Source organism: Hyla sarda, chromosome 3, assembly GCF_029499605.1.
Source record: "Hyla sarda isolate aHylSar1 chromosome 3, aHylSar1.hap1, whole genome shotgun sequence".
In the NCBI taxonomy this organism is placed as follows: Eukaryota; Metazoa; Chordata; class Amphibia; order Anura; family Hylidae; genus Hyla; species Hyla sarda.
In genome coordinates this window covers 419219942-419235736 of record NC_079191.1, presented here as the reverse complement: position 1 = coordinate 419235736, position 15795 = coordinate 419219942, and the positions used below count along the sequence as shown (strand labels likewise).

The following is a 15795-nucleotide window of genomic DNA, read 5'->3' as shown; positions in this document are numbered from 1 at the left end:
TAATTAGTGTTATGATAAACCAGCATGGCTTTGGGGGAGGACTGTTGGGTGCTAAATATTGGATTCACCCTGTGTGCCAAATACTCTAGCTACAACCCTGAGTGACCATTATACATGATCAATATAATGTGGCCATTATACATGACCATAGCATGTGACCATTATACATGACCATAGGATGTGACCATTATATATGACCATAGTATGTGACCATTATACATGACCATAGCATGTGACCATTATACATGACCATAACGTGTGACCATTATACATGACCATAACGTGTGACCATTATACATGACCATAGCGTGTGACCATTATACATGACCATAGAATGTGACCATTATACATGACCATAGCATGTGACCATTATATATGACCATAGCATGTAACCATTATACATGACCATAGCATGTGACCATTATACATGACCATAGCATGTGACCATTATACAGGACCATAGCATGTGACCATTATACATGACCATAGTATGTGACCATTATACATGACCATAGTATGTGACCATTATACATGACCATAGTATGTGACCATTATACATGACCATAGTATGTGGCCATTATACTGTACATGACCATAGTATGTGACCATTATACATGACCATAGCATGTGACCATTATACATGACCATAGTATGTGACCATTATACAAGACCATAGTATGTGACCATTATACATGACCATAGCATGTGATCATTATACATGACCATAGTATGTGACCATTATACATGACCATAGCATGTGACCATTATACATGACCATAGTATGTAACCATTATACTGTACATGAGCATAGAAGGTGATTATTATACATGACGATAGAAGGTGACCATTATACATGTCCATATTATGTGACCATTATACATGACCATAGTATGTGACCATTAAACATGACCATGGTATGTGGCCATTATACTTGACCATAGTATGTGACCATTATACATGACCATAGTATGTAACCATTATACATGACCATAGTATGTGACCATTATACTGTACATGACCATAGTATGTGACCATTAAACATGACCATAGCATGTGACCATTATACATGACCATAGTATGTGACCATTATACATGACCATAGCATGTGACCATTATACATGACCATAGTATGTGACCATTATACATGACCATAGTATGTGACCATTATACATGACCATAGAATGTGACCATTATACATGACCATAGCATGTGACCATTATACATGACCATAGTATGTGACCATTATACATGACCATAGTATGTGACCATTATACATGACCATAGTTTGTGACCATTATACATGACCATAGCATGTGACCATTATACATGACAATAGTATGTGACCATTATACATGACCATAGTATGTGACCATTATTCATGACCATAGTATGTGACCATTATACATGACCATAGTATGTGACCATTATACTGTACATGACAATAGTATGTGACCATTATACATGACCATAGTATGTGACCATTATACATGACCATAGTATGTGACCATTATACATGACCATAGTTTGTGACCATTATACATGACCATAGCATGTGACCATTATACATGACAATAGTATGTGACCATTATACATGACCATAGTATGTGACCATTATTCATGACCATAGTATGTGACCATTATACATGACCATAGCATGTGACCATTATACATGACAATAGTATGTGACCATTATACATGACCATAGTATGTGACCATTATTCATGACCATAGTATGTGACCATTATACATGACCATAGTATGTGACCATTATACTGTACATGACCATAGTATGTGACCATTATACATGACCATAGCATGTGACCATTATACATGACCATAGTATGTGACCATTATACATGACCATAGTATGTGACCATTATACATGACCATAGCATGTGATCATTATACATGACCATAGTATGTGACCATTATACATGACCATAGCATGTGACCATTATACATGACCATAGTATGTAACCATTATACTGTACATGAGCATAGAAGGTGATTATTATACATGACGATAGAAGGTGACCATTATACATGTCCATATTATGTGACCATTATACATGACCATAGTATGTGACCATTATACATGACCATAGTATGTGACCATTATACATGACCATAGTATGTGGCCATTATACTGTACATGACCATAGTATGTGACCATTATACATGACCATAGCATGTGACCATTATACATGACAATAATATGTGACCATTATACATGACCATAGTATGTGACCATTGTTCATGACCATAGTATGTGACCATTATACATGACCATAGTATGTGACCATTATACTGTACATGACCATAGTATGTGACCATTATACATGACCATAGCATGTGACCATTATACATGACCATAGTATGTGACCATTATACATGACCATAGTATGTGACCATTATACATGACCATAGTATGTGGCCATTATACTGTACATGACCATAGTATGTGACCATTATACATGACCATAGCATGTGACCATTATACATGACCATAGTATGTGACCATTATACATGACCATAGTATGTGACCATTATACATGACCATAGCATGTGATCATTATACATGACCATAGTATGTGACCATTATACATGACCATAGCATGTGACCATTATACATGACCATAGTATGTAACCATTATACTGTACATGAGCATAGAAGGTGATTATTATACATGACGATAGAAGGTGACCATTATACATGTCCATATTATGTGACCATTATACATGACCATAGTATGTGACCATTATACATGACCATAGTATGTGGCCATTATACTTGACCATAGTATGTGACCATTATACATGACCATAGTATGTAACCATTATACATGACCATAGTATGTGACCATTATACTGTACATGACCATAGTATGTGACCATTAAACATGACCATAGCATGTGACCATTATACATGACCATAGTATGTGACCATTATACATGACCATAGCATGTGACCATTATACATGACCATAGTATGTGACCATTATACATGACCATAGTATGTGACCATTATACATGACCATAACATGTGACCATTATACATGACCATAGTATGTGACCATTATACATGACCATAGTATGTGACCATTATACATGACCATAGTATGTGACCATTATACATGACCACAGTATGTGACCATTATACATGACCATAGTATGTGACCATTATACATGACCATAGTTTGTGACCATTATACATGACCATAGCATGTGACCATTATACATGACAATAGTATGTGACCATTATACATGACCATAGTATGTAACCATTATTCATGACCATAGTATGTGACCATTATACATGACCATAGTATGTGACCATTATACTGTACATGACCATAGTATGTGACCATTATACATGACCATAGCATGCGACCATTATACATGACCATAGTATGTGACCATTATACATGACCATAGTATGTGACCATTATACATGACCATAGAATGTGACCATTATACATGACCATAGTATGTGACCATTATACATGACCATAGTATGTGACCATTATACATGACCATAGTATGTGACCATTATACATGACCATAGTATGTGACCATTATACTGTACATGACCATAGTATGTGACCATTATGCATGACCATAGCATGTGACCATTATACATGACCATAGTATGTGACCATTATACATGACCATAGTATGTGACCATTATACATGACCATAGAATGTGACCATTATACATGACCATAGAATGTGACCATTATACATGACCATAGCATGTGACCATTATATATGACCATAGTATGTGACCATTATACTGTACATGACCATAGTATGTGACCATTAAACATGACCATAGCATGTGACCATTATACATGACCATAGTATGTGACCATTATACATGACCATAGCATGTGACCATTATACATGACCATAGTATGTGACCATTATACATGACCATAGTATGTGACCATTATACATGACCATAACATGTGACCATTATACATGACCATAGTATGTGACCATTATACATGACCATAGTATGTGACCATTATACATGACCATAGTATGTGACCATTATACATGACCACAGTATGTGACCATTATACATGACCATAGTATGTGACCATTATACATGACCATAGTTTGTGACCATTATACATGACCATAGCATGTGACCATTATACGTGACAATAGTATGTGACCATTATACATGACCATAGTATGTGACCATTATTCATGACCATAGTATGTGACCATTATACATGACCATAGTATGTGACCATTATACTGTACATGACCATAGTATGTGACCATTATACATGACCATAGTATGTGACCATTATACATGACCATAGTATGTGACCATTATACATGACCATAGTATGTGACCATTATACATGACCATAGTATGTGACCATTATACATGACCATAGTATGTGACCATTATACATGACCATAGTATGTGACCATTATACATGACCATAGTATGTGACCACTATACATGACCATAGTATGTGACCATGGGCATTGTATGTCAGTAGTGTACATCAGCATTGTATGTAAGCATTATACGTAAGCACTATACATAGACATGATTGGGGAGATTTATTAGAACCTGGGGGAGATTTATCTAAACCTGCCTAGAGGAAAAGTTGCTGAGTTGCCCATAGCAACCAATCAAATCACTTATTTCATTTTTAAAGAGGCCTGTGAAAAATGAAAGAAGTGATCTGATTGGTTGCTATAGGCAACTCAGTAACTTTTCCGCAGGACAGGTTTTGATAAATCTCCCCCCCCCCCTGTCCAGAGGAAAAGTTGCTGAGTTGCCCCTAGCAACCAATCAGATTGCTTCTTTTATTTTTCACAGGCCTTTTCAAAAATGATAGAAGTGATCTGATTGGTTGCTATGGGCAACTCAGCAACTTTTCCTCTGGGCTGGTTTTGATAAATCTCCCCCGGAGCATTGTACACGGGTATTATACGTGAGCATTCTACTAGAGCACCGAACACCACATGTCAATCTCGTACGTGACCATTACTAGAGCCTACTTTTTCCGTCCATTATATTTCCCAGCATATGTTTACTTGAAGACGATTTGATCTTTTTTTTTCTATTTACTTCTCAAGGTGTGTGATAGAAAAGTCTGCTGATGGGCAGATTGTGTTCAAACTCACAATCTCCGAAAAAGAGACGGCGTTTTATTATCGCACAGTAAATGGTTTGCAGCCTCCTATAAAAGTAATGACACAGGGGAGATTTCCTGTGAAGAAATGGATTCATCTCAGTGTGCAGGTGAGGAGAAATACAGAACATTTGGTTAAACATGAAAAGTGGTTTAAAATAATGTGCGAAGAGACGTTCCCGAGGTGAGGAAACAAGGTGTGTGCGCCTGTATACCGTACATCGGTGTGTCCCAACCAGGGTGCCTCCAGCTGTTGCAAAACTACAACTCCCAGCCTTCGGCTGTCCAGGCATGCTGGGAGTTCTGGTTTTGGGAGTTGTAGTTTTGCAACAGCTGGAGGCACCTTGGTTGGGAAACACTGCCGTACATAGATAAACCCGCCAATTCCTTTATTCCATCATCAATGGGAGCTGATAAGTACTGGATTATAGGATACTGTGGATGATCGGGCCAATATAGAAAAAAAAATCCGCTACTATAACCTTATCCATCAGTGGAACACAGTTAAAGGGGTATTCCAGTTTTTTTTTTTTTTTTATTTGACTATGCTACAGGGGCTGTAAAGTTAATGTAGTTCATAATATAGTGTCTGTACCTGTGTATGATGGTTTTCTCACAATTCTTTTGTGATTTTCACTCCAATATTTATTTTTACCATCATACAAAATGACTGTTGGCTCAGATTTTTCCCAGGTTGCAATGCGGCCGAGACCTGACTCACTTGTCAACTGGTAACAGGGAGCCTGTCTGCTTCAATGGGTGGAGCAATCGCTGGGTGGGAGAGAGATCAATCTGCAACTAGTGCAACAGCTGTAGGCACCCTGATTGAAAACCACAGGTCTTTTGAATGGATGCAGCTCATTTATGTTTCAATGGGTGGGGTGGCTGTCGTGTGGGAGGGAGGAAAATGGAATTGTGGGATTTGTAGTCAAAAAAAGAAAAGTCAAACAGGAAATACCAGTTCACAAAAAGCTAGCGGCTAGCCACAGTGTTATGGTAATCTCACAACATAGCCATTATCCCCAAGACAAGCGCAGATCCTTCCTAAGCATGTCCATTACTGTCTGCCAGGTACGTACTAAAATCACCTTATGCTGGATAACCCCTTTAACTTCTATTAGTATTGCAAAATAAATATAAGATTATTACAATTTCTGCATTTTCGGATGATTTTATCAAATGGTTTATTAGAATATATCTACTCAATATTCTTCATTTTTGAGAAACTATGGGTTATATTGGATTTTATAGCAGAAATATATAATGGATCAGAAAATTTCTTTAAAAAAATGGATTAAAACCTTTCTGGGATATGATAAAAAAAAAATCTCAATCTCTTCTTAAGCAATTTGAGATGTGTTTTAGGTACAGTACAGTCTGACAAATTGGGTCTTATCAGTATGTTTTGGGTCTTATACACTTTGTAAGTAGTGTTGAGCGGCATAGGCCATATTCGAATTCGCGAATATTCGCGAATATATGGATGAGTATTCGTCATATATTCGTAATATTCGCGATTTATTTTTCGCATATGCGAACATTCATGTATGCGAAAATTCACATATGCGAAAATTAGCATATACGGAAATTAACATAAGCGAAAGTTCGCATATGCGTAAATTAGCATATGCAAATGTTCGCATATGCGAAAATGCGCACACCGGTCTCACACAGTAGTATTAGAGCCTTCTTTACACCACACAAGCTGGAAGCAGAAAGGGATGATCACTGTGATGTGTACTGTGAAAAAAAGAAAAAAAAATCAATATTCGTAATTACGAAGATATAGTGCTATATTCGCGAATATTCGCGAATTCGCGAATATGCGATATTCGCGAATAAAATTTGCATTACGAATATTCGCGAGCAACACTATTTGTAAGTGCACATTCTCTCTCTCTATACTTGATAAGTGGGCGGGCTTATCCTGGTGTGATGTCAGCTGTGCACTCTAAGCCAATCAGATGTTTCTCTACCTCTACCCCTAAGGAGGGAAACTGCAGTTGCACATCCTTTTTGCCATGTATTCTGTGCATTGTTTTACACTAGGTTATGTTTTAGGGGACTAAGCAGAGATTTATAGGTCATGGGAATGATATTTCTCCCCCTATAAGCTGTTGGAAAGTAATGAAGATGTGAATAAATCTATAGACAGACCTAAAGAAACACATATTTTCCAGAGGGCTGACAACCCTTATAGTACATTTTTTGCATATGTGTACATCTGAAATGAAGTCCAACATGAATCATGTCATCACATAGACAGAACTAAAGAGCTCAGTGACTTTCATGAAGAACCTGGAATTAATTGCACAGACAAGGGCCTACATGGCCATTGAGGAAGAGTAGGCAATGGGGTCCTAAGAGATAGGAGGCCAAGCCTTGGTTGGTTCCATTACCTGCTCTTTTACTCCTCCTACAGTAGGTGCCAAAAACTTGTGAAGGACTCATCTCCCTATAGAAACTGAGTTGATTGTTGGGGAATTGGTCCAAGGATCATGAAAAGGGCATTAAGTTTGGAAAAAAACACCAGCAAAATCCCTGCATCATAGTGGGAAGAGGGGTGTATTTTGGTTTCTGCCAGGAGCATAAGTAAAGTTGTCTGGGACCCAGGACAAATTTTGGAATTGGGCCTCCCCTTAAAGGGGTACTAAGCTGCTCAGCGTGTGGAACAAATTGTTCCGAACGCTAGAGGCAGCACCTGAAGCTAGTGACGACATAGCCCCACCCCTTATGATGTCATGCCCCACCCCCTCAATGCAAGTCTATAGGAGGGGGTGTGACAGCCACCACACCCCCTCCCATAGACTTGCATTCAGGGGGCGGGGTGTGACATCATGAGTGGGCGGGGCTATGATGACACGAGCTCCTGGCACTGGCTCCAGCGTTCGGAACAGTGTGTTCCAAATGCTGAGCAGTGGAGTACCCCTTTAACAATAAGAGTGTATTCATTTAAAAAAAAAAAAGAAAGTATTAAGCTCCCACACTGCCCCCATATAGCATTGGGCTCCCATACTGCCCCTATATAGTATTGGGCCTTCATACTGCCCCAATATAGTATTAGGCCTTCATACTGCCCCAATATAGTATTAGGCGTTCATACTGCCCCAATATAGTATTAGGCCTTCATACTGCCCCAATATACTATTAGGCCTTCATACTGCCCCAATATAGTATTAGGCCTTCATACTGCCCCAATATAGTATTAGGCCTTCATACTGCCTTTATATAGTATTAGGCCCAATACTGTTTCCATATAGTATCAGGCCCTAATAGGTAATAGTTAGGCCCCAACAGTTAATAGTTAGGGCCCCAAATAGTATTAGGTCTTCATACTGCCCCATATAGTATTAGGTTTTGTAATATGGGGAAAACCATGTACTCCATTCTAGCCCAAAGGGTAATGCAAATAGGTGGGTGCAAGCAGGGGAAAGCCATTATTGCATACATATACCCTTATCAGTTATAGGTTAAGAATATTTTTGCTTAATCGGTGTTGCTATTGCACATTTTGACTTCATTGATGGCCAAGGGTCTCTGACCTTTTCTAATGAGTTGAAAGCACCTTGAGTTATGATGGTTGCACTTTGGCAAAAGAACAAACAAGTTATCCAGCATTAAAGATGTGTTCCCAAGATGCAAAGTTATTTCCTATCCACGGCATAGTAGATAACTAGTTGATCGTGTGGGTCTGACCGCTGGGACCCCCACTGATCCTGAGAATCAGCAGCACACATGGGCAGCACACATGGTCAGTCAGTGCTCTTTTCTTCTAAAGACAGTGCCACACTTGTCTGTAGGTTATGTGTGGTATTGCAGCTTAATCCTATTTACTTCAGTGCAACTCAGCTGTAATACCATGGAAAGCTATGACGCTGTTTATGGAAAGGAGGAGTCATGTTTTGGTAATGGTGGACAACCTCTTTTAAAGGAGTCAACCACCAATATCAACCTCCTTCTTCAGTGTCTCAGTGTTTCTGCATGCACAGAAATTGTGCAATGGTTGACGAAACGTAGAGTGACATCAGCTGTCAGACGGTAGGAGGCATCTTGGGAGGCAGTTGGCATCAGTCGGTGACTGTAATGACATCGGGCAGTTTGGGACCAGCAAACAGAAGTGTGGAGAAGGCGAAGCAGGTGGAGCCTAGAGCGAAAAGTGATGGGCAGCAGATCTATTCAGGAAAAATATTCCAGGGATTGGGGGTGAAGGAGATGGGTGTAATAGTGTAAACAAGACAGACATACACAATGTGCAGAATCTAAAAATGACTGATCATTCTATAATTTTTTGAATGTCTTTATTACATATATTTTCGATGGTTGAAGATTATTATTTGTTGTTGTTTTTATTCCTATTGTTTTATTGTTCTCCTCCTTCTCCTCATTATTATTATTGTTGATAGTATTATTACAATACTCATGATCACTGTTGTTGCGAAAATTATTATTATTATTATTATTATTATTACTATTATCTTTGTTGTTGTTTTTATTCCTATTGTTTTATTGTTCTAGTTATTACTACTTGTTCTACTACCACTAATAATAAAATTAAAAATTATTGTATTATTATGATTATTATTATCATCATCATCATCATCATCACCATTATTATTATTATTATTATTATTATTAACAATAATAATAAAACATATAAAAAATGTAAATAATAATTTGTAATAATAATAAAAGTAGATATTTTTTAACATGTATAATATATTCATTGTAGCATTATAAAAAAGGGTAACCCAGTGTTTTAAAAATAATGTGTCTTCAACAGTTGGAAAACAGGCTGTCCGAGCATACTGGGAGTTGTAGCTCAGCTGGAAACACCCTGTTTGAAAAACACTGGGTTAACCCATCACCCCATATAATTCCGATAAAGCATGCAAGATTGAAATAACTTGGAAATATCTGTTTCATTAGTTTCAGAAATGTCATTTATTAATTGTTATGATTGCTATTATTATTAATAATATTAATAATAATAGTAAATGTTTTATTATATATATGGAACATTTATATAGTGGTAGGATTCATTGTAGGAGCATCATGGTTAACCATGCTGGGAATTGTAGTTTTGCAACAGCTGGAGACACCCTGTTTGGAAAACACTGGGGTAACCGTTCACCCCAGATAATTCAGTAAAAGTTATTTTATTTATTTATTTTTTAATCAAGGGTACATTAAAATTATTTGAAGAGGCTTTCTAATATTTTTGTTAAAAATAAAAAGGTCCTATGTGTAAATATCACCTTTATCTACGTGAGTTGGCGCCCCCTGCTGGTATTTTGATCCCCATTTAGAATGTCCACTTAATTTATTCAGTGCTGGTGGTCACACATGCTTAGTTGCTCAGTCCCGGAGCCCTGTCTTCGTCCTGGTGCCCCTGATCTTTTTGGTCTCCCCTGAGACACACAATTAATATTTGATAACTATCAATAATTGGGAAGCAGAAAGCTAAAATTGCTAAAAAGTGAATACTAACATAAAGTTAGTTTTTCAGCAATATGTTTTCATTTGCTAATAATGTGTTTTAAGGGGCATTCTAAGGCAATGAAAATTAACTCCAACTCCAATACTTTATTTTGGTATTTATTTGCATATTCATATAGTAATATACATTTGAATAACCACTCCTAAATATATTGTGCAAACTGAACAGCTTCACTGCTTACTACTAGACAGATGAATAGATAGATAGATATGAGATAGATGACATATAGATATGAGATTGATAGTTACAGTAGATATGAGATAAATAGATATGAGATAGATAGATAGATAGATATGAGCTAGATAGATAGATATGAGATAGATAGATAGATATGAGATAGATCGATATGAGAGATAGATAGATATGAGATAGATAGATAGAAATTAGATAGATAGATAGATATGAGATAGATATTAGATAGATAGATAGATATGAGATAGATATTAGATAGATAGATAGATAGATATGAGATAGATAGATATGAGAAAGATATATAGATATGAGATGAATAGATAGATATGAGATAGATAGATGAATAGATAGATATGAGATTGATAGATAGATAGATAGATATGAGATAGATAGATGAATAGATAGATAGATATGACATAGATACATAGATAAATAGATAGATAAATAGATAGATGTGAAATAGATAGCCTGGTCATAACGTTGCTTCTTGCTGTGAAAACACTTTTTATGGAATAAAACGACAAGGTTTTTTTTCATGTTACTACTGTGTGCTGCGGTGAGATTCTTGTTTGCTAGTGTAGAAAAATAGCACATTCCTTTTGAATAGGTGTAGTTGTGCATGCAGGTTCTGGAGCCTGGGTTAGGGGCCCTCCACTTCAGACCTCAAAATGAATCTTCCCACAGCACACAAAAAATTGTAAAAAAAAATATCCAAGTGTTTATTTTATGGCAAAAAAAAAAAAAAAAAAAAAGTGTCTCACAGCAAGCTACATTTCAACCGGATAACTGCCTTAAAAAGACTGGGTGATCCGGTCGAAATGTAGCTTGCTGTGAGACACTTCTTTTTTGCCATAAAATAACCACTTGGACTTTCTTTTAACCAATTTTTTGTGTGCTGTGGGAAGATTAATTTTGTTAGATAGATAAATAGATAAATATGAGATAAATAGATAGATTTGAGCTAGATAGATATGAGATAGATAGATAGATAGATATGAGATAGATAGATAGATATGAGATAGATAGATAGATAGATTTGAGATAGATAGATAGATATGAGATAGAGAGCTGGTTGGATAGATATATCAAAAGAATACTGCAGCACTCCAAGGCGTCAGTGCAAAACATGAATAGTGTTTATTCCATCCTAGTTATAGTGGATAGAGATGAGCAAACTTTTTAATTCGATTCAGCCGATTTGCCGAATTTACAGAAAAATTTTGGTTCAGTCTGAATTTATTTGCAGCAAATCTGTATTAAAAACAACTATTTCTGGCCTAGAGAGAGCCTCAATAGGGGTATAGAACACTTTGCCTTGTCCTAACATGCATAGAGAGTGTGCTGGGGTAGTGAAATTGTAACGAACCGGATAGGTGACAGGTGGTGGATCCACTGGACCAGAGGGGCGATGACGTGGGTCGTACCAGGGGAACGGAGTCTAAGGGACTACTGGTCTACACCAGGGCCCGCCGCAAAGCGGGATGGTCTTGCTGCGGCAGGTAGCCCCCAGGTCGTTCCACCCGGTAGCGACTCAACCCCTCTGGTAGCTGAGGCAGACGCGGTACAGGAGGAGCAGGCAGAAGCGTAGTCGGACGTAGCAAAGGTCAGCGCAGGCGGCACAGATTCACAGGCGATAGTCAGGCAACAGGTCAGGGCAGGCAGCACGGGTTCACAAGCGGTAGTCACGGGCAACGGGTCGGCGACAGGCAAGGGCAACACAGGAACAATAGGAATGCTTTCCCTAGGCACAAGACACAAAGATCCATCAAGGGCAGGTAGGGGCAGGGAACATTTATAGGACACTTTTGGGCCAGGCACCAATCAATGGTGCGCTGGCCCTTTAAATTTCATGAAGCCGGCGCACGTGCGCCCCAGAGAGCGGGGATGCGCCCGCCAAGGAACAGAGAAGACACATGGAGCCGCAGGAGGTACGGGGCGGCATCGGAATGCGGCGCGTGTGCGGGGACCTCCTGCCACGCTAACCGCATGCCCATGAGGGATAACTCTGCACTCCCGGTCAGTGTGTCTGACCAGGACATGCAGGGACGCTGCGGACCGGGACAGAGGCAGTGAGCGCTCCGGTCCAGGAGCGGGGACCGGAGCGCTGACTGCAACAGAAATAAAATTGTTATTCAGTATGACATGCAGATTATAGGCATCACGATTAATTGTGGTAGAGTGTCTGAATGTGGCAGCAGGGAGACCGTATGGCATCAAAATTGAAGAGAGTAAATAGATTTTTTTATGTAATTTAATTTAATTTAATTTTAATTTATTTACATTTTTGGAGTACCCATTCTGGTGAGCATCGAGCTGGCGGTTCACCGCGAGGCGAGCTATCACCTGTTCCAACCCATTCCTCTCACCGCTGATGCATGAGTAGACCTTATAGTGTCTGAATGGCACAGCCTGGAGTTGGCTGAAGCATGAGGAGACCATATAGTGTCTGAATGGCACAGCCTGGAGTTGGCTGAAGCATGAGGAGACCATATAGTGGCTGAATGGCACAGACTGGAGTTGGTGGCAGCATGAGTAGAACATATAGAGGCTGAATGGCACAGCCTGGAATTTGTGGCAGTATGAGGAGACCATATAGTGTCTGAATAGCACAACCTGGAGGTGGCTGAAGCATGAGGAGACCATATAGTGGCTGAATGGCACAGCCTGAAGTTGGCTGAAGCATGAGGAGACCATATAATATCTGAATGGCACAGCCTAGAGGTGGTGAACCATGATGGAATCATATAGTGGCTGAATGGCACAGCCTGGAGGTAGCTGAAGCTTGAGGAGACCATATAGTGGCTGAATGGCACAGCCTGGAGTTGGCTAATGCATTAGAAGACCATATAGTGGCTGAAAGGCACAGCATAGAGGTGATGAAGCATGAGGAGACCATATAGTGGCTGAATGGCACAGCCTGGAGTAGTGTGAAGCATGAGGAGACCATATAGTGGCTGAATGGCACAGCCTGGAGTTGGCGGCAGCATGAGTAGAACATATAGTGGCTGAATGGCACAGCCTGGAGTTTGTGGCAGCATAAGGAGACCATATAGTGTAGGAATGGCACAACCTGGAGGTGGCTGAAGCATGAGGAGACCATATAGTGGCTGAATGGCACAGCCTGGAGTTGGCTGAAGCATGAGGAGACCATATAGTGTCTGAATGGCACAGCCTGGAGGTGGTGAACCATGAGGAGACCATATAGTGTCTGAATGGCACAGCTTGGAGTTGGCTGAAGCATGAGGAGACCATATAGTGGCTGAATGGCACAGCATGGAGTTGGCTAAAGCATGAGGAGACCATATAGTGGCTGAATGGCACAGCCTGGAGGTGGTGAACCATGAGGAGACCATATAGTGTCTGAATGGCACAGCTTGGAGTTGGCTGAAGCATGAGGAGACCATATAGTGGCTGAATGGCACAGCATGGAGTTGGCTAAAGCATGAGGAGACCATATAGTGGCTGAATGGCACAGCCTGGAGGTGGCTGAAGCATGAGGAGACCACATAGTGGCTGAAAGGCACAGCCCGGAGTTGGCTGAAGCATGAGGAGACCATGTGGTGGCTGAATGGCACAGCCTGGAGGTGGTGAAACATGATGGCACCATATAGTGGCTGAATGGCACAGCCTGGAGGTGGCTGAAGCATGAGGAGACCACATAGTGGCTGAATGGCACAGCCTGGAGGTGGCTAAAGCTTGAAGAGACCATATGGTGGCTGAATGGCACAGCCTGGAGTTGGCTAATGCATTAGAAGACCATATAGTGTCTGAAAGGTACAGCATGGAGGTGGTGAAGCATTAGGAGACCATACAGTGGCTGAATGGCACAGCCTGGAGGTGGTGAAGCATGAGGAGACCATATAGTGGCTGAATGGAACAGCCTGGAATTTGTGGCAGCATAAGGAGACCATATTGTGGCTGAATGGCACAGTCTGAAGGTGGCTGAAGCATGAGGAAACCATTTAGTGGCTTAATGGCACAGCCTGTAGTTGGCTGAAGCATGAGGAGAGCATATAGTGGCAGAATGGCACAGTCTGAAGGTGGCTGAAGCATGGAGACCATATAGAGGCTGAATGAGACAGCCTGGCAGTGACAGCAGCAACAGGAGTCCTGAAAGTGACCAGGTGTGAGTGGGTAGCAGTGAGTGGTGAGTGGTGCAGTGGGTGGCAATACCAGTACCCGTGACGAAGGTGGGTGAAAGAAGGAGAACTTCGCATCAGATGTGTTGCATCAGGCGGGTGGAAGGATCAGAATAGTAGCTGAGGCAGGTAGGCAGAAGAAAAATCTTTTTTGATAAAAGTATTAAGAATATGCATTACGTAAAACGTAACTTTTGCTAGGATAAAATATATGGACCTCAATTTTTTTTTAAATCACAAAAGGAAAGGTGTGCAAAAAACAACTAGTGGCACCAATATCACCAAGTATTTATGCAATGCAAAGACCTCTAAAAGGTGGAAGGGAACAACATATGGTCCATTGTAACCGGTGGGGGTAAAAACTTCCCCTGTAAGGCCCTACTCTCGCACTATTAATTCCCTTCTTGGAAAGTGTTACTCGTCCTAAAAAGGGCAGCCCCACACATGAACCTCTCCCTATTTCCACCCAAAATCACTGCCATTTCCCATGGTTTTTAGTTGGAAATAGGGAGAGGTTCCGGAGTGGGGCTTCCCTTTTTAGGAGGAGTAACACTTGCTAAGAAGGGAATTAATCGTGCAAGAGTAGGGCCTTACAGGGGAAGTTTTTACCCTCACATGTTACAATGGACTATACGTTGTTCCCTTCCACCTTTTAGAGGTCTTTGCATCGCATAAATACTTGGTGATATTGGTGGCAGCACAATGACAGAGCCTGGAGGTGGCAGCAGCAGCATGAGGGCCATGCCAACTGAGGGTTTAGTCTGAGGAACCCACCGACTGTTGACTGGGGGTGTCTGATGTCACT

The 15795-nt window shown here is 40.0% G+C and overlaps 1 protein-coding gene across 3 annotated transcripts in view; it reads left to right on the top strand.

Annotated features, from left to right (window-relative positions):
• Positions 1–15795, top strand: part of USH2A (usherin) — a 1021568-nt gene that overhangs the window by 29734 nt on the left and 976039 nt on the right. For 2 of the 3 annotated variants that reach the window (XM_056568335.1, XM_056568334.1), the window contains exons 1-2: positions 4879–5003; positions 5107–5272. In XM_056568335.1, the coding sequence (XP_056424310.1) occupies positions 4993–5003; positions 5107–5272 (177 nt within the window). In that variant the 5' untranslated portion in view covers positions 4879–4992. Of the gene's footprint in view, positions 1–4878; positions 5004–5106; positions 5273–15795 lie in introns of those variants that run through there. The other variant, XM_056568336.1, reaches the window with a different exon arrangement.